Below are 21,628 nucleotides of genomic sequence, written 5' to 3'. Positions count from 1 at the left end.
TTTATTAGGCTCCATCTTTTCATTTTAGTAATCAAATAAACCCTTTGTTTGGCTTTTTGGATGTGTTTTTAAAAATCTAAGAGTAAACATTGTCAGCTAATTGATACTTTGCAGCTCATGTCATCAACATTCCCTGGGGCTGTGTTCTAACTGGAGGCACTTGTCCGTCTGAAGCATTGTTAGACTTTAAAGGGACAGTTCGGAATTTTTCCTAGAGAGCCAGAGTATTGGAGACGTGTGGAGACACTTTTTAAAATATTCCATCCAGTCCTTGTATTTGCAGAGGTCACTGGTGCTAGGCTAGTGGATGTCAATGGCCGTAGTTATCCTGCCACTAAAAACAGTCTTACTCACTCCACAAAACACCCGAAGTAAATCTGTTATTACTCGAGACTGTCGATGTGAATGTCTGTGTCGATAGAATAATTTTAGAAGTAAAACCAACCTTGCATTTGAAGGATTTATGTCTGAGCAGCAGCAGCGAGTTGTACTCCCTGATAGAAAGTTTGGCAGCGGCGGACTGATATATGAGAAAATAGTCCCTGCGACAATTCATGCGATGCAAGGTTAGTTTTATTTCAAACAGTATTCTATCAACACAGACATTTATGTCGACAGTCTGGCATAATATTAGATTTGCTTCGGGTTTATTGTGGAGTACCTACCTGGAGTTGTGTGTTTCATTCACACATTTTTAACGCACAAATGCTGCATATTTAGGCTGAGTTCTTTTCTCAAACAGAAAACACTCTGTTCCACCTTCTGATGTCTTGTGGTAATACAGGAAGTGCTCCACTGTGTTTTTAAACTCCATACACTTTTACTAGAATCATTTGGATCATTCCAGCCCTGGATGTTCCAATCTTTACTGAATTAAAGGTAAAAGGGAGCTGTTAACTTGAAAACTACCGCTTCATGACATCACAAGGTGGAACAGAGCATTCTGAGCTTTGGAGTTATAGACAAACTAATAATAAAGGATTACATTTGTGAATGAAACAAAACACAGCACTAGCGACCTCTGCAAATACAAGGACTGGATGGAATATTTAAAAAAGTGTCTCCACACGTCTCCAACACTCTGACTCACTAGGAAATGAGGTCCTATGTCCAAGATTTCAAAAACTTTAATCTCATTTAATAGCTGACCAGAAAGAGCTGACTTAGTTGGATCTAGGAGTGAGATGATTCGTGCTGTTAAACAAGTCCCTCGGCAAATAACATTACAGACACAAGCTAGCTAGCATGAGCCAACAGTTTTCTACTTAGCCACTCTCAAACTCAAACTTTAAACTTCGTAAACAGAACCATGCACACTCGTAGTTGTTGTAGTAGTTGTTTAAATCACTATATATATATATATATATATATATATATATATATATATATATATATATATTATTTATTTTTTTTTTTTTTTTTTTTTCATTTTCAGACTAGCTTGTGATCAATACAAATGCTCATGATCCTGTTTAAATGTTTGACTTTCAACCAAAAGGTGACTAACAAAAAAACTATTGGCTTTTGCTAGTTAGCTCGTGACTGTAATTTGATGTCTGACAAACCTTTTTAACAGCATAAATCAGCTCGTCTGATAGGTCCAGCTTGGGCACTTCTTTCTGGTCAAATTGCGTTAAATTAAAGTTGAGATTTAAGTCTATTTTGACTAACAGAGCTTCAGACAAAGCAACGCCAGAACAGAGAGATGAACAGAATAGTTTTGCCTATAATAATCAGCTTTTGATATATGAGTGATAAGGTTACACAGTGCACCTTTAGGAAAACAATGAGTACTCCATAAATCCATGTAAAATCCGGGAGCTGTGAGTCACTGATGATGTTCTGTTGTGTTTGCAGGTGTTCTCGTACACGGCGGATAAGGAGATCCGCACAGACGACCTGTGCCTGGACGTGTCTCGCCTCAATGGGCCCGTGGTCATGCTCAAGTGTCACCACATGAAGGGCAACCAGATGTTTGAATACGACGCAGAGGTACTCACACACAGTGCTCATACTAGTACATGTACTTCTTATTCATATATTCAGATTGAGTGTCTATTTTGGTGTACAATTTGCATTTATGTAATATCTGGAAGGAGTACATTACAATAATAAAACTGAACATCAGCATCAGAAAATTACTGTCATTTTGAGGTACAATATACAGAAAAAAGTACTCCAATCGCAACTGAACCTGGGTTGCCAGTACCTAAACCTGCACACATACAGGTTTTTCTCTTTTTCTGTATATAGACAGACCATGTCTCATCAGAATTCACTCACTGAGTTGCGCTGATGTTACGATTGGCTGCTGGGGTTTAGTTTTAGGTGTTTCAGATCAGAGAGAGGGGATTTTAGGTTTAAACCAACAAGATTTCAGCATTGAAACTGGCAACTCAAATGAGAGACAGATTTGAGGCTCATTCTGCTTTCTAATTGCATAATCATCTTGAGAACCAAAACATAACATTTTAACATAAACATCTTGCCCATTATGCCCAGTGTTTTTGTAATTAAGAATAAATCAGCATTAGAATTGTTATTAGTAAAGGCTATATTTGATTTGAACATTATTTAGCTTGTTTCTGGACACAGACAGGTCATGTCTATGGAATTTAAAATCTAAATCTTATATATGCTGTCGCTTTAAGTCAGGGGTTTCCAACCTGTAGCTCGGGAGTTACCAGTAGCTCTCCAGCCCCTTAAAAGTAGCTCAGCAATGGATTTCGGAATAACACCATTGTGCTGAATAACAAAAAACTGGTTAATTATTTACCTTGTACTGTAAATGTATGATTTTTTTTTTTCTTTAGTCCAAGTTTGTGCACTAATAAATGGACAGTGGTTTATGTTTTATAGGCATCTAACTGTACCCATAGGCCTGCCCTCTTTTTTTTAATCATCTCAATTTCTTGCGGCCTCTAAAATTAGTAGCTCTCTTGCATTTTTGTTTTGTAAAGAAAGCTCACCGGAGAAAAAAGGTTGGAAACCCCTGCTTTAAGTCATAAAATACATACACTGCAATACTTAAAATACATTTACTTTACAATTAGAAAAAATATATATTGATTAGTTAACATCATTCATGAAAAAAGGAACATTTATTATAATATTTTTCCCTTAGTGACTATATAATTAAACATAGTACTTCTTATCAATAACTATATCTATAATCCCTCATGTAAGGCCTTTAACAAAAGATGGTTGAATTCTATTAGTATTGCAGTTAATAAACATATTTTCTTTTTTATAATATCACTATGTCTTATACTTTGATCATAATATATTGAAAAGTCAGGCTTGTTCAGTCATGACCACTAGATGGAGCTGTTTGTCAGCGTTTCCTTCTCCCACACGTCCGCTCTATCTGTGTTCTTTCTCACTTAGTATGTTGGCAAATGGGAGTATGACTTTGAGGTAAGCTTTTTAGACATGTTCTTGTGAAATATTATTGTGAAACCCCCTCCCTGTATTGTGAACCCCGCCCCAGGATAGTGTCCGTGTGCCGTGACATTGGTCAGTAGAGTGGATAATTCAAATGGCAGACACAAACCCTAAGACCCATTAGTCAAGCCATGAGAACATGAACTTCAGTGATTTTAGCCTTAATGTGATCTAATGCCATTTCTGCAAGTCATTTTAACGCCAACAGAGGCCCAGCTTATCCGCTATCATCCAGTTTTAATGTTCAAATGTCAGCGTGGAATTTACTGGAGGGGAAAAAAATAGATGTCCCTAATGTCCCTTAGTCTGAGATCAGTTATGTCCTCTCTTCTCACTCTCTCCCTTTATTTAATCACCCATTTTTATTGCATTATCTTCAATTGTTTACAAGACTTTTATATTAACAGCCTCTTGGGGAGAAACTGGAGATTTAAAAATGAGAAAGATATTCCCCTTTTGCAAATAGGGTATAAACATCTATTTTTTATGATCAAATATAAAAAAGTAAAGACAAGATTATGTGAATTTAAGGTGCAATGTGTAACCTCTCCCATGGAGCTCTGCCACCTGCTTGTCTCCATGGAGATGTTATTGCTCAGTCTGAGATGTTCCACAGTATGGTAATAAACTGTCTGGCAATTATTCAGTTACAGGTGTTTTTATTGCTAAAATGACACGAGGCTCTGTGGTGTCACCTGCTCGTCTCCATGGAGAGGAGTTAAATGCCATGCTGAGGAATAGGGGTGTCAAAAATATTGAAAATCACATACTAATCGATTAAAAACTAGTATCGAAACTAGATACTCGTTTGAGCAAGTATCGATACTAAAAAAGTCATATTTACAGGACAGAAATGAACCTTTTTTGAGCTTTAAAGGGATCTTGACAACATGTATAGGACCACATAGAATAGTATACACTACAGATGTAACAATAACCAAAATATTATGATATCGTATTGTCAAAAGTCTCAGAAGAATATCGTGGGGCTGTCACAATATATCGAATTACAAAATCCTTTGCTTAAATACATTGTTTTATAGTACCAATAGCTAATAAACATTGGGAACTACATATCCCATGATTCCTTTCAGTGTAAACAACATGAAAAAATATGTTTTATGATGGAAATAATTCACACCAAAATTTTCTCATGGTATTTTAAAAGCAAAAAAGTGTCCTATCTACAATTATATCAGCCTCTCCAAAATATCATAATTAGAGCCCGACCGATATATCGGTTGGCCGATATTATCGGCTGATATGGGCAACTTTAGGCATATCGGCTATCGGCCGATATGCTTGCTGATAGGGGCCGATATTTCACGTGGGCATGTTATACCTCGTTATAAAGCTTAGACTCTCTACATTCTGTTCATTTAATCAAATTTACAGACAGATAAATGTCCTAATATGTGGCTCCACATCAGTATTTATCTACGGAGTCATTTGTCTGTGTGTGTCCGTACTGTCCCTGAACACACCACAGAGTCGCGTCACTCACGTGTGTTTGTTTACACCTGCAGACACAGATCCAAACACTGAGATTATATTCTTTTTACGGACAATCGGTTTGAGTCTGGATTAAAAGGACATTTATTAGTGCAGATTTGTGATGTGAGGAGGAGCCTTGTATGAGCGGTGAGTGTTGGAAATATGTCGACTCTGAAGCTAGTTTTTGTCATTTGTTATGGGTTAGCTGCTGTAGCTCCCGCACATAAACAGACTGTTTTCTATTGGTCTGTTCTAAAGTGACTATATTGGCCGTATATTTGCTACTGGACCTGCACTGATATGTAAATGAGCTGTGAATAGAGGTGTGAATTATGACATTTGCGCATATAATTAATTACCGCGGCGCGCACGTATTTACGGCTAAAGGCTAATAGCGCTACTTTCTTTACTAGTTATGGGTCCGTCGCGAACGAAATGACTCTTAGAGCCGACTCTTTGAAGGGAACGACGGGAGCCTGATCCTTATTGGGAGCCGTGTTTTTCTCTTTCTCTCACTTTTTTTTCTCTTCACGCCGCGTGCAGATTCGTGGTTTGACAGCGGCAGCGGCTAAAAAATGAAACTTTGAAATTTGCGTGTACGTAGGATTAAAAAAAATAAAAAAATAAAAAAAACGAGCATATTTGACTGTAGTTTAGCATAAAATAAATAAGTCCCGGTTTAGTCCTTTTTCAGTCCTGGTTTAGACCTGGTTCAGTCCTGATTCAGTCCTGCTTTAGACGTGCTTTAGTCCTGCTTGCAACAAAACAATCTGAAGAGCCACTTGGGAGCCAAAAGAACCAGCAGCTTTTAGTGAGCCGAGCCAAAAGAGCCGGTTCTCTATAAAAAGAACTGGAATACCCATCACTAGTGTCTAGAATGTGATGCAAAAATGCCATTAAACCAACCTACTGTCTGTAAATATGATGTAAAGAGGCAGAATAACAATAAATGTTGCCTAAATAAACCCAATTTAAAATCCACCAGAGCCAAACCTAAGTTTTTTAAACAATTCAACATTTACAGTGAATTTTTACATCACTAAATATATCGGCGATTATATCGGCTATCGGCAGCGCCAACTCCCATTATATCGGTTTCATATCGGCCACAGCAAAATCCATATCGGTCGGGCTCTAATCATAATAAATATTGTACCATGAGAAGCATATTGTGATAATATCGTAGATAATACCGAGAGATTTGGATATCGTTACACCCCACATGATAATATACAGAAAGTACTATGATTTAAAGTGTAACTTTTCTGGTGGAGAGTCCATCAAATGTTTTTTTCCATGGAGATGTTATTGCTTTGTCTGGGATGTATCACAGTACTAGGGATGTAACGATATCCAAATCTCTTGGTACGATATTATCATGATATGAGTCTCACGATACAATATTTATTGCAATATATTGGAGAGGCTGATACAATTGTAGATATGACTGTGAGTTGTCTGTTTTTGGCCTGACTACATGGGTGCTGGCTACTGTAAGTGCTATTTCTGTAAAGACTTTTTTTTTTTTAAACTCTACCACATAATTTCCACTGTAAATATTCCACTCTGCCTATTGGGCTGTGGTGTGAATAAAAACGCACTTAAATGAAGTTTTTTTCGACTGAGCCATCATTTTTATTTTGAACGAACCCATGACATTGACACATTTTTGCTTTTAAAATACCTTTGTCGAGATTTTGGTGTGAATTATTTCCGTCCACAATCCCAAGAATTCAAATAAAAAACGTGTCTCTTCATGTTGTCTGCACTGAAATGAATCATGGGATATGTAGTTCCATTTGTTTATAAGCTGTTGCTACTATAAAACCATACATTTAAGCAAAGGAACTTGTAATTCGACATATTGTGACCCAATTACAATATTATTGTGAGACTTTTGACCATACGATATCATGATATTTTTGTTATTGTTACATCCCTACCCAGTGCAGTATTAAACCTTTCCTATCATCATGGAAACCAAACCAAGACACCAAGATACAGGTCAGATCTGTGGAGAGCCAAACCCGCTCACAGTCAGAATGCCTGTTTTTCTAGGTATTTTTGAGCTATAAAACCACCTGTAATTGAACAAATGTAAGGTAGAAGTGTTTAATGTTATACTGTGGAACATTCCAAGCAGAGCAATGACATATCCAAAGAAATAAAAAGAAGAAGGTGATGGACCCCCAACCAAAAAGTTACATAGTGCACTTTTAATGTTGAAAATCACATTCTGTTGTCTAAATAAGGAGTGTTTTATTTATTATCATCATGGTATTGGAATCAGTATTTAGTATTATTGAAATCAAATTCATAATTTTAGTATCTGAGTATCTACGTGGGGGTGGGATTAAATAAGTTTTCTTCTTCCCACTCCTTTTTGAGAAAATTTTTTGTTGTTGTTATTTTTATTTCTATTATGATTTCACTTATGTTATATGTTCCATTGTATAAGAATGTAAACCTCTACTTGCTCAAAATAAATAGATTAAAAAATAATAAAAAATAATATCTACTACTGCAGAACATTCCAGGCTAAGCAGGAACATCTCCAAGGACATAAGAAAACTACATTGTGCACTTTTAACTATGACATTTAAATTATCTGCCCATTATTCCTGCCAATGTAAATATACACTTGAATTCAAAGTACAGTGAGAATTGAAGATCAAATCGCATATTTTATCTTTAAAGAAACAAGGCAATGCCAAGTTTGGAGAGCCCTCAGCGGTACAGCCCGGCACATATAGCTGGAAAACCCTTTTAACATCAACAAAGTATTAATATTTCAATGACAAAGTGAGAAGAAGCGAGCGTGATTGAGATGTCCTATCTGTGACATGTCGCCGTGGTGATGAGAGAAACCCAGATGCCCCTGCGTTGCGTTTTAAACAACTCCGCAGAGAAATCCATTCATTACACTTTGTTCTTCTGGTGCATTCTTAATATGAAAATATGAATTATGCATGCTCAAAGACTACTCCCGGTTGTAAACAGCACTGGGGTTTGTGTGCTGCCAGTGGTCCAAGTTATTTTTAGCCCTCGCAGTGACAGACAAGAGCCGGGACTACTGTAGCTATAGCGTTTGATTCGTATGGTCGTTTCCCCCACTTTTTGACCTGACAGGCTCTTTCAGCTCGTGAGCGACAGAATTTTATTATTGTTCAGTATCATTGTGCTGGTTCAGCTGCTGACTGGAGTGTCCAGAATGTCAGCGCACGTCAAAAAGCTTAAATTGCTTTAGACGTGTTTCTGGTGACGGTGTAACATTCTATAGGGCAGGAATATTTAAAGGTGCATCGTGTAAGTTTTTTGGTGGACGGCCTGTCAGCTGCTTTGCTCCATGGAGATGTTATAACTTTGTCTGGAATGTTTCACGGTGCGGTATTAAACATTTCTATCTTCATGGAGACCAAACCAAACCAAATTACAGGTCAGATCTGCAGAGAGACACAATCACAATCAGAATCCCTGTTATTCAAGGTATTTTTGAGAAATAAAACCACCTGTAATTTAATAAATGTAAGTTAGAGCTGTTTAATGTCATACTGTGGAACATTCCAGGAAGAGAAATGACACAATAGAAACAAGAATCACGCTATTTTCTGATCTATGTTATCATTTTTGATCACCACAAACATATCTGGAGTTGTGTTTTGTTTCATTCACACAAGTTTTACACACAAATCCTGCATTTTTAGGCTGAGTTCTTCTCTCAAACAAAAAAAAAAAAAAAAAGAAAATGCACTGTTCCACCTTGTGATGTCATGTGGTAAAACAGGAAGTGCTCCACTATGTTTGTAAACTCCATATATTTACTAGAATCATTTGGATAATTTCAGCCCTGGAATTGCCAATTTCTACTGAACTAAACTTCAAAAGGTGGAAATGAGCATTTTGAGCTTTGGAGATGTAGACAGAAGAATAATAAAGGATTACTCAAACATTTGTGAATGAAACAAACACAACTCCAGGTCTGTTTTTGATGAGGTAACAACATTATAGTTAATTAAAGAGTCAAATTTGCATAATAAAGGACCTTTAATACAGATGAGAGGCAGCTAAATTTAATACAGTGAGTTACTGAGTCCAGACTTGTTAATAACATTTCAAACCCGAGTTCAATGCAAAGCAATTGACTCAATACTCGATACTGATTATGATACCACAATGATGATTTGTAATTATGTAAACGTAATTATCGTATACACAAAATAATAGCACTTTCTTTATGTTACCATTAGGTGTTATAATAGTTCTGACAAAGCTCAAACATCATACTAAAACTCAGATGAAGAAAAGAGGTAGAGCGCTTCACTGGGTCATAAAAGAGTTAAAAAATAGCAGTACAGGTGCTCAACGAGGGTTAAACTAGTATTCTTAAACAGAAATTTAGCCTTACTGGAAATTGTAAAAGTGGGCAAGGTACAAACCCAGATTAATCAGACTAAAACTGCTCAGGAAAGCTCAAATTTTGTTCTGTTAATGTGACGTTTTTGCATTATCAATACTTTCTCGAACGAGCATCTAGTTTCGATATTAGTTTTAGTATTTGATTAAATGAAATGATCAGGTTCAACATTTGTTCATTTACCTTTTAGATAACAAAAAGTATAATGTAATCAACAGGAAAAACTGTCTTGAATCTGAAAACCACCACAGATCCCCCATAAAGAGCCACATTCTGACAGTTCCTTAAGTTTTCTAGATCTTTTTCTTTTTTTTTGCTGAGAGATTGTGAGATTTCAGATTTTATCAAGTCAGTATTCAAACTCAAATGTGCTTTTCCAGCCTTGGGCAACCCTTTAGCAGCCAGCTCGCCGGTTCACCACCGCCACAGCTGGGTGCAACTGGCTTTCAAGTTGGACAACAAAGCTTTCTTTTTTGTTATTGATCGAATAAAAGTCTTGGAAACATTGGGGCTTTTTCAGTCACATACTACGGTGTTCAACCCAAATTTCTGTCAGAACTCTGCGAAATAAACACTATTCTGGAGTCTCTCTATTTCCAGTAATATCTCCAATATTAAATCATAGCAACAAGAAAAATACTACTGAAGAAATACGACATTATATTATTTTGAATCACTTTTTAGCTTTCGATTTTGTTATTTCCCCTTGACTTTCACACTATTTGTGGGTTTTGGCTTCCTGTTGTGACAGATTGAGGACCAAACCATTCGAAAGCTGTAACATTATTTTGTTTTAAATTGTTAGTTATACCGCAGTTCTTTTTCGTCATTCTGAAACCCATTCATAGCTGCTTTACCGACCAAAAAGCCCATTTTACGCTACTTTCTGATCGATGTTATAATGTTTCTTCATCAAAAACATACCCTCAGTTGTGTTTTGTTTCATTCACACAAATCCTGCATATTCAGGCTGAGTTCCTCTCTCAAACTGAAAACACAGCTCCTCCTTGTGATGTCATGTGGTAATACAGTAAGTGTCCACTGTGTTTTTAAACTCCATACACCTTCACTAGAATCTGGCAATCTCTGTTGAACTAAAGGTAAAAGGAGCTGTTAATGTGAAAACTACAGCTTCATGATGGAGGCGTTTACAGCCTAATAATGCAGGATTGCCGTATTTTTCGGACTATAACTCACTCAGGTGTGTAAGTTGCACCAGCCAAAAAAATGCATAATGGTGGGCGGCAGTAGCTCAGTTGGTAGAGCATTCGCCCACTGATCTGAAGGTTGGTGGTTCGAATCCAGCTCTCGACATAAACATCTCAGGTTGAGCGGTCAGATCCACTGACCCACAGGTTGGTTGATGTGATTCCAGCTCCCACAGATGAATGCTGTCGTTGTGTCCTTGGGCAAGACACTTAACCCCCCTTGCCCACAGTGTCTGTGTACACTGGTGTGTGAATGTGGGTGAGTGGTTCCTTGTTGTAAAGCGCTTTGAGTGCCTTGAAGGTGGAAAAGCGCTATAGAAAAATGTGACCATTTACCATTACCATAATTAAAAAAAACATATATAAGTCAAACTTTTTGGGGGAAATTTATTTTATAAAATCAGAGACCAGGAAGCGACATTTCATCTTGAAAGGCAAGTTATAGTAACAACAATAGAACAGAGAACAACAGACTGAACAGGCGTCTGGTATTAACATATGAACAATTATTCAGATAACAACAGCATAAACAACAGAACAGAACAAGGTGACTCTCGATCTCACTCCAAATCACTAAATCCAATGAATTATTCATCCTGGGTGTCACTTGTGAGCAACTCCACGACCTCCAGAGGTAAACAGAGCACCGCTTCCTCTTCTACTTAGGTTTCGTCAGACTCAGCATCAGTTCCAGTTTAGCAGAATTATTCCGGCCTTTCTGAATCCCGACAGGATGGTTTCAGTTGCCTTTATGTTTTTTAAAATTTGAAATTGTCAGTGGTACAGAAGTAATGGTGCGATCGACTGACATGAGACAGACGAGACAGTGGCTCTTTCTCTTTCTTCTGCAGCTGACATGCACAGTAGAGCGAAGTGTCAGTGGTACAGGAGCACACAAGTCTGGAACGCCCTCTCATAGATGTCAGTGTGAAAATTTTAACATATAAGTTGCACCGGGGTATAAGTCGCAGGACCAGGGAAACCATGAAAAAAAGTGTAACTTATAGCCCGAAAAATACAGTACTGAAACATGAACCAAAACACAACTACAGGTGTGGTTTTAATGTGGTAACTGCATTCTAACATGGCTTAAAGCTCACAAGAATCCATTTTGTGTAATATATGAGCTTTAATGAAACTCAAACTAAATACTAAATAAAGACACATTCTCTGGCCTGTCTTGAGTCCCCGTCACACATCTTCAGACTCCTCTTGAGTGACAGAACCGTCTTGTGCTTGACGCGCTGTGATGTTTCCTGATAACAAACGCCCTGTCAGCGCTGATGAATCTATTCTACATCTGGAGAAGACACAAAGGTCACATGGTTAATTGCAGCTTTCGTCACCTTTAATCCATCTAAAACTGGACTCATTTGAACCCCCAAAGGCCTATAAAAAACATTCTGACATGGCTGAAAGGTGCTCTTACGCAAAATCGACTCTTGTGATCTTTAAGTCATGTTATAATGATGTTACCTCGTCGAAAACATTCCTGGAGTGGTGTTTTTGTTTCATTCACATAGTTTTCCAGCTAACAGCAACATTTTACCTTTTGTTCAGTAGAGATTGGCAATTCCAGGGTTTAAATAATCCAAAATATGAAGGGTTTGTGTGAATGAAACAAAACATAGCTCCAGGTATGTTTTTGGCGAGGAAACAACATTATAACATAGATCAGAAAATAGCGTAATATAAGCTCAAACGAGTCAATTTTGCATAATTTAAGACCTTTAAAGTAGTAGTAATTGTTAGATTGGCTTTTAGAAATTGTGTAGGTGTAGTTTGTCATTGGTGTATTTTCTGTGATTTTTCTGTAACCTTAAATAGATTTTGTTTTGCTACTGTTTGGATTTTAGGTAATAGGGCTGTACAATATACTGCAATAGAAATCACAATTTGAGTTTTCGGAAAAAATGCAATTATTTAATCAAACGCCCCACATTACGGTATTTTCTGATCTATGTTATAATGTTGTTTCCTCATCACAAACATACCTGGAGTTGTGCTTTGTTTTGTTCATAAACCCTGCATATTTAAGCTTCTTTTGTTCTTCTCTCAAATGGAAAACACTCTGTTCCACTTTGTGATGTCATGTGGTAATACAGGAAGTGCTCCACTGTGTTTTTAAACTCCATACACCTTTACGAGAATCAGGAAGAATAGTTGATAGCTTATGGAGGTCAATTAAATACAACAATATCAATCATTTGGATGGTTTTAGCCCTGGAATTGACAATTTCTACTGAAGTAAAGGTAAAATGTAGCTGAAAACTACCAACTCATGACATCACAAGGTGGAACAGAGCATTTTGAGTTTTGGAAATGTAGACAGACTAATAATAGAGGATTGCTTAAACATGTGTGAATGAAACAAAACACAACTCCGAGTTTGATTGTTATCCAGGAAAAACATTAAAAAAGCAACATTATTAAAGCTCTTAAGACTCAATTTTGACTTTTAAAGGTGAGAAACCTGATTTTTAGTCTTAAAAATATGAAAAACAGCAGCTTGTGGTCCAACATTATTCCATACTTCCCTTATCCAATCTGAGCACATTTAATCTATGCAACACTGCCCTCACTTGAACCCCTAAACGCCTTTTATAAACACACTATAGAGAACAGGTGGGTTCATATTAGCAAACAGCAGATGCCTCTCAGACTTACCTTCACCACCATCTGTCCCCTGTACTCCCGGGCCGATCCACAGAAGCGCACCTTTCTTCACATCATCACCCAGTCCTGTTTGACCATCAGTCGCCTGGAGGACGGTACATACGGCCCCACTGTGGAGTACTGTAACGATAGCCCCCTCCAAGCCTGGACCCTAAGGAACCTGAGCCAGCTGGAGGTCGCCCGCCGCCTCTACTTCAGCCCCACTGATTACATTCTGTAGCACCATCAGGTCAGTAAGGTAGAGCTAGTGAAGTAGTATTCTCATTGATTTAGTAGTAGTAGTAGTAGCAGTAGCAGTAGAAGAAAGTAGAAATCATGTATGGCGTAGTTTGTCATTGGCATATTTTCTCTGTGACCTTAAATAGAATCGTTTCGTAATAGAAGCATAATCATAATTTGTGAGACTGTTTTGGTTTAGGGATGGGCATTCGATTACACTGTCTTTGGGAAATCGTCGGAAGAATTAACAATCCATTTTCGATTAATCATACATGTTTTTATATTAAAATGATCATCATTTTTATTACTATTACTAGTCTGCATAAATAAACTCAACTTTACAACATACAAACCTTAACCACTATAGAGCCACATCAGCCCGTTTGAGATTATAATGTGTTTAATGCAGCTTTGACACATTTGTTTACATTTTACAGAAAAGAAACTTAGAAACACACAGCTCATTTGCATCAACTGTAAGCGCTGCTCTTAGCTCGTATGCTCGTTTATGTTGCAGTAACCGGGATACAGCTTATACATGCACCATGACGAAACCAGGATACTCAAAAAAACACGATCATACCCGAGACACTGATGTTCATGTAAACACACTCACTGAGAGGTGCAGTGATTTTCAAGGAGGTGCCAGAAGAGAGACCACAACTCCAGTGTTTGTGCTGTCAGATGCAGCCTCGTCTCCTTACACTACGCTACGCACACAAACCTACATTCGGTTTGTCGATTAAAAATTAACGTGATCGACGAAATTGTTAACGATCAATTATTGATTAGTCGACTAATCATGCCCATCCCTAGTTTGGATCTTAGGCAACAGGGCTGTACAATTTACTGCACAGTATAGACAAGGGGTGACAAAGGGGTCTGTTGTCCTGGGGCCCTGGGTTTTAGGGGTCCAGAATTATGTGAGTCTTCTTACCCCGGGGCCCAAGTTTGTGTTGATACTTGATCCTGCAATAGAAACCACAATTTGTTTTCAGAAAGGCTGCAACTATTTAGTTCATGGACCCATATTACAATATTGTCTGATCTGTTATATTGCTGTTTCCTCATCAAAAACAGACCTGGAGTTGTGTTTTGTTTCAATCCAACATCTTTAACAAACAAATCCTGTATATTTAAGTTCTTCTTTTGGATGAATTCAGCTCTAGACTTTACAATCTCTGCTGCACAAAAGGTAAAAGGTAGCTTAAAATCTACTTCTTCATGACATCACAAGATGGAACAGAGCATTTTGATCTTTGCAGATGTAGACAAACTAATAACAAAGGATTATTCAAACATGTGAATGAAACAAAATACAACTCCAGGTCTGTTTTTGAGGAGGTAACAACATTCTAATATGCCTTCAAGCTCACAAGAGTCCATTTTTTCGTAATCGTCCCATATTACAAAAATAAATGGACTCTTGTGAGCTTTAAAGTAGTGGTAGTTGTTAGATTGGCTTCTAGAAATCATGTGGGCATCACTTGTCAGTGTCAAGTTGTCATTGCTGTATTTTCTGTGACTTTTTTTGTGACCTTAAATAGAATTGTTTTGCTACTGTTTGGATCTTAGGTAATCGGGCTGAACAATATACAGACGCGACGGAAAAAGCAGTTTGAGTTTCGGGAAAGGCTGCAGTTATTTAGTTTAAAGGCGTTCTCCTTGATTTTTACTGTCCTAAAATTGCGCGAAACCATTTGTGGTTCTAAATTACATTCTGAGCATCGAGATTAGAGCGCAGTTAAACATAATAACAACTAGCATGCTAACACACACTTATTGATTATTGGACAATAAAATGTTTTCTAATTAGACACAAACAGCACACAGGGGACTTATTTTGACCTCAAGAGCTGCTTATACATTATATCTCTGCTGAGGTAAGACACATTTTGCTCAAAAACATTGGAAACACCCGGTCTTTTTCTTGAACCTGTACTTCTGACCTCTTCAAACATGTTCTGAAATTCATGAAATCCTTGTATTGGTTTATCAGTTCATATTTCAGCCTTTTTTCTCTCAAAATTACGCAGCCCCTACCAGGTAACTTGAGGTATTAAAAGGCTTCATTATCCTCCAATATCTCAAACGTGAAACTAGGCCAAGTGTTCACTGTGCTTCTCATTAGTCAGCTCTTTTGAAGGGGATGGACGCTCAGAATTAGGACCTGACTTTATCAAACCCCAACTTTTCAAAGACACTCGGAGCACAGGATTAAAAACCGTTCAAATCAAAGAGAGATATAGTATAAGCAGCTCTTGAGGTCAGAATAATTCCCCTGTGTACTGCACGCGTCTAATTAAAACACATTTTGTCGTATTGTCCAACAACAGTAAAAAAAAAAAATACCTTAGTGTCTGTAAATGTGGGGAAAACCTAATTAATCAACCAGTAGTGTCGTAATTACTGACAGGAAATATAAACCCAAGTCAATACTGCTGGTCAATTTGTCCAATACCAGAATGGAATCGATGCAAATTATTGACTCTCAAGTTTGAGTTTGTTATTCTGTGTTCCAAGAATTATCAGATTTAAGTGAGAAATTCAAAGCCTCAAGACAAAGTGAAGAAAGTTATACTGGCGAAAATCCATCACAATCACAACTCTTTTCCTCATATTGATCGATTACAATTTTTTATTCAAATTTATTTTGTCTTATGAACAAAATGACTTTCAACATTCATTTTCTGAACTTGTAATCTGTGCCATTTAACACAGAAAATAGTCAAATTTCATCATCCAAAATCTGAATTTTGCTCCAAACCATGCTTTTAGGGGACTGGCTGCAGACCTCTCCATTAAAAAGTCCCAAGATGATAATTAAAGTGATAGTGTGTAACTTTCTGGAGATGACACATGATGATTGCATGACTCCATGGAAATAGAAAGTTAAAACCACAGTGTGAATCATTCTCCATGGAGATAGATATGTTTATTCCATATTGTGGAAAATTAAGTAATGGAAACATGCAGATGAAAGCCCTCCTCAAGGCCAAATAAAAGTCAGGTTTATGGAAAGGCAAGTCCGCTCACACTTTGTCGCATGTTCTACTGCTTTTTAGTGCTTATTTTGAGTTATTTTTGGCAAAAAAGTTACACACTATGGCTTTAATCACGGGTCCCCAGGGGTTGGTTGGTACCTTGCCTCCTCCTGTACGGCACATGGACTGTGCCTCTAAACCAGGTCTAAACCAGGTCCAAAACAGATCTAAACTAGGTTTAAAACAGATCTAAAACAGGTTTAAACCAGGTCTAAAACAGGTCTAAAACAGCACTAAAACAGATCTAAACTAGGTCTAAACTAGGTCCAAACCAGGTCTAAACTAGGTCCAAACCAGGTCTAAACCAGGTCTAAACCAGGTCTAAAGGTCTAAACCAGGTCTAAACCAGGTCTAAACCAGGTCTAAGCCAGTTCTAAACCAGGACTAAAACAGGTCTAAAACAGCACTAAAACAGATCTAAACTAGGTCTCAACCAGGTCTAAAACAGGCCTAATCCAGAACTAAACCAGGTCTAAACCAGGACTAAACCAGGTCTAAACCAGGTCTAAACCAACTAAACCAGGTCTAAACCAGGACTAAACCAGGTCTAAACCAGGTCTAAACCAGGTCTAAACCAGGTCTAAACCAGGTCTAAAACCAGGTCTAAACCAGGACTAAAACAGATCTAAAACAGCACTAAAACAGATCTAAACCAGGTCTAAACCAGGTCTAAACCAGGTCTAAACCAGGACTAAACCAGGACTAAACCAGGTCTAAACCAGGTCTAAACCAGGTCTAAACCAGGTCTAAACCAGGTCGAAATCAGAACTAAATCAGGTCTAAACCAGGTCTAAAACAGGACACTGGCTTTAACAATTAGACATCTTAAATTTATACTTCCATTAAGTAAAATGGAATTTATTTTTATACAACTGTAAAACTTTATAATGACTCCAACCACTCTAGTCCATTTAAAACCAGTAATGCTCATACTATAAATACTATATACGGCAGAGTACTAGTCCAGAACCTTCTCTACCATCTTTGTCACATCATGTCAATAACAGCCAACTCACCTCCACCGATCTGAATACATCTGCATGGCGTGTGCGTTCAAATGTAATCTCCCCAGACGCTTCCCTTTTTGCATTATCACGGCTCCTCTTTACAAATGAAATCACTCTAGAATTGGATTTCCTAATGCGTTCCTAATGGGAGCTTACATTAAACTTATCAACTATGAATACTGAAAGTTAAATAGATTTATGAAGCATACTCTAAAATTACATCTCCACCTCTTATTAATTGCAATGCATTTTGGGAATATAAATCATCGCTGGATTTTATCTCAATATGTTGGAATCTAATTTTAGGCTTATTGGACCAAGTGAGGAACAACGCTATCTATATCTATGATTCACTTTTAGAGTCCACAAAACAATAAGGCATAGGATGAAGCTATTGATCGAAAAGCTCTCATTGCACCGTGTATTTTTAGATGATAATGTAAAAGATTTTCATTTCATACATTTCAAACAGGGCTAAAACAGGGCTAAACCAGGACTAAACCAGGACTAAACTAAACCAGGACTAAAACAGGACTAAACCAGGACTAAAACAGGGCTAAACCAGGACTAAAACAGGACTAAAACAGGACTAAACCAGAACTAAACCAGGACTAAACCAGGACTAAACCAGGACTAAACCAGAACTAAACCAGAACTAAACCAGGACTAAACCAGGACTAAACCAGGACTAAAACAGGGCTAAACCAGGATTAAACCAGGGCTAAAACAGGACTAAACCAGAACTAAACCAGAACTAAACCAGAACTAAACCAGGACTAAACCAGGACTAAACCAGGACTAAACCAGAACTAAACCAGAACTAAACCAGGACTAAACCAGGACTAAACCAGGACTAAAACAGGGCTAAACCAGGACTAAACAGGACTAAACCAGGACTAAACCAGGACTAAACAGGACTAAAACTGGACTAAACCAGGACTAAAACAGGACTAAAACAGGACTAAACCAGGACTAAAACAAGACTAAACCAGGGCTAAAACAGGACTAAACCAGGGCTAAACCAGGGCTAAACCAGGACTAAACCAGGGCTAAACCAGGGCTAAACCAGGACTAAACCAGGACTAAACCAGGACTAAAACAGGGCTAAACCAGGATTAAACCAGGGCTAAAACAGGTCTGAAACAGATCTAAAAGAGGTGTAAACCAGGACTAAACTAGGTCTAAACCAGGACTAAACCAGGACTAAACCAGGACTAAAACAGGACTAAACAGGACTAAACCAGGGCTAAACCAGGGCTAAACCAGGGCTAAACCAGGACTAAAACAGGACTAAACCAGGGCTAAAACAGGACTAAAACAGGACTAAACCAGGGCTAAACCAGGACTAAAACAGGTCTGAAACAGGTCTAAAACAGATCTAAAAGAGGTGTAAACCAGGACTAAACTAGGTCTAAACCAGGACTAAACCAGGACTAAACCAGGTCTAAACCAGGTCTAAACCAGGTCTAAAACAAGTCTAAAACAGGTCTAAAACAGGTCTAAAACAGGACTAAAACAGATCTAAACCAGGTCTAAACTAGCTCTAAACCAGAACTAAAACAGGTCTAAACCAGGTCTAAAACTGGCCTAAAACTGGTCTACAACAGGTCTAAACCAGGACTAAAACTGAACTAAACCAGAACTAAAACAGGTCTAAAACAGGTCTAAAACTGGCCTAAAACTGGTCTACAACAGGTCTAAACCAGGACTAAAACTGAACTAAACCAGAACTAAAACAGGTCTAAAACAGATCTAAACCAGGTCTAAACCAGGTCTAAACCAGAACAAAAACAGGTCTAAAACAGAACAAAACCAGGTCTAAAAGAGATCTAAACCAGGTCTAAACTAGCTCTAAACCAGAACTAAAACAGGTCTAAAACAGATCTAAACCAGGTCTAAACCAGGTCTAAACCAGAACAAAAACAGGTCTAAAACAGGACTAAAACAGGTCTAAAACAGGTCATACTTGGGCTACAAATGTTGTGTTTCCCGGCGTTACACACACAGACACAGCTCTAATTATAACAACAAGGCTATATCTGAATCGCCATTATAATCTCCTGCGCTTCATATCGATCTCGGCTTTCTGTTGGGGTATTGACTGTGCTGGCAGGATGCTCGGGTCCAGTTTGGAGCTCTCCTGTATTTAAGCGGTGTAAAGTGATCCAATGTACAGCGGTGGAGGATATAGGACTACATAACAGGCCTGTGCAATGAGTAGAACTGTATTGATCCAGTCGCCCAAATGATCTGCCGGGGTCTTTTTAATTGAGAGGTCTACGGCAAATCCTCTGTCAGTAAAAGCATGTGGTTTGAGGTGGAGGTCATGTTCTGGAGGAGTATAAAAACTTTTTAAGGCCTGTATATTATGCTATTTTCTGATCTGTTATAATGCTGTTTCCTCATCACAAACACATCTGGAGTTTAGTTTTGTTTCATTCACAAACCCTTTGTCGTCTTCTGCTTCTGGTTTTGTTTCTGCTACTTCTTCTTCTTTTTCTTCTTCCACTTTTGCTGCTGCTTCTTCTGCTACTTCTTCTCCTGCTTCTTCTGCTTCCTCTTCCGCCTCTGCTTCATCTTCTGCTGCTTCTTCTGCGTCTTCTTCTGCTTCTTCTGCTTCATTTTCAGCTTCTTCTGCGTCGTCTTCTTCTGTTTCTTCTACATCTTCTGCTTCATCGTCTACTTCTGCTTCTTATTCTGCTTCTTCTTTTGCTTCTTTTTCTTCTTGTGCTTCTTCTTATGCTTCTTCTTGTGCTTCTTCTTCTTCATCTGCCTCTTCTGATTCTGCTTCTTCTGGTTCCTCTTTTTCTTGTGCTTCTTCTCCTGCTTCTTCTTCTTCGTCCGCTTCGTCTGCGTCTTCTTCCTCTTGTGATTCTTCTGCTTCTGCTGTGTTCCACCTTCTGATGTCATGTGGTAATACAGGAAGTCCTCCACTGTGTTTTGAAACTCCATACACCTTCACTATAGAATCATTTGGATAATTTCGGCTCCAGAATTACCAATCTGCACTAAATAAAAGGTCAAACATAGCTGTTAACTTGAAGACTACCGCTTCATGACGTCACAAGGTGGAACAGAGCGTTTTGAGCTTTGGAGATGTAGACAGACTAATAATAACGGATTACTGAAACACGCGTGAATGAAACAAAACTCGACTCCAGGTCTTTTTTTGAAGAGGTAATAGTTTTATAACATGGCTTAAAGCTCACAAGAATCCATTTCTGCGTAATATTGGAGCTTTAAGGCGACGCTGCATTGAGCTAATTTAAAACTTTTCTTTGAGGTAATTGTCAGAACGCACAAACCAAACAGCATTACGACTCCACAGTATTTTTTTATTTACCACTGACCTTTCCTAACACGTCTTCTTAGCTAAGAGCAGAGCCACGTCAAGAAACTGTCCCATTAAAACAGAGCAACCCCGGAGAGCCCAACTTCAAGACCTTTGGCAGTTTTCACGCTAAATTAGATCTCATTTGACATTTATTTCTCTCGCATAAATATTTCATTCCTAAGCAAAAACTCTCCTCGGCGGCAGCGCTTCTGACGGCGGAGCGTAGCTGTTGCCGAGGAAGTGTTTGTTTTGGGTTATTATGGGATGGATTGGATTGAAATGGACGCACTATTGTGTACAAGTCCTTTTGAAGTGATGCTCTGAGCTGAACCTGTCTTTCATAGAGCCGTCCTCTCCAGAGCCTCTCCAGCCCCCCTCACCCAAAGCAGCTGTGTACGCTCTGTTCCATGGGCCCATTGTAATAATATTATTAATGTCCCTCAACACGCTGTCATTTGCATATTTTCCTAAGCAAGAATAAGAGGGAGAGGAAGTATTTCTGGTTTAGTGTGCACAGGACCTGTACTTTTTTGTCTAATCTGTAATTGAACGGTACTGTAGTTCTATTTGTACTTTTAGCATACAATATTTTGAATTATATATTTTTTAAGTTATTTAATTTTGAGATGTTTTGTGATTATTTTGTGTTGAGTGGGTCACTAGTTGCTCTTGTATTTGTCCAATGAGATTCATTTGGTCTTCTGATATTTTATGTGATTAGGTTTTTTGTTTGTTTGTTTGTTTTCATACCTGACAGTTTCGACTGCTCACTAGTGGTCTTCCTCAAA

The 21,628-nt window shown here is 38.1% G+C and overlaps 1 protein-coding gene across 1 annotated transcript in view; it reads left to right on the top strand.

The window, feature by feature from the left end:
* Positions 1-21,628, top strand: part of galnt13 (UDP-N-acetyl-alpha-D-galactosamine:polypeptide N-acetylgalactosaminyltransferase 13) — a 132,176-nt gene that overhangs the window by 91,593 nt on the left and 18,955 nt on the right. Inside the window, exon 12 of the mRNA XM_055148469.1 lies at positions 1,858-1,992. Coding sequence (XP_055004444.1) covers positions 1,858-1,992 — 135 coding nt within the window. The remainder of the gene's footprint in view (positions 1-1,857; positions 1,993-21,628) is intronic.

This window comes from Boleophthalmus pectinirostris, unplaced genomic scaffold, assembly GCF_026225935.1.
Source record: "Boleophthalmus pectinirostris isolate CB_2022bp ecotype Guang Dong unplaced genomic scaffold, ASM2622593v1 HiC_scaffold_1, whole genome shotgun sequence".
Lineage (NCBI taxonomy): Eukaryota > Metazoa > Chordata > Actinopteri > Gobiiformes > Gobiidae > Boleophthalmus > Boleophthalmus pectinirostris.
Note: the sequence above shows the minus strand (reverse complement) of the source record. Positions and strands in the feature narration are given on the sequence as shown.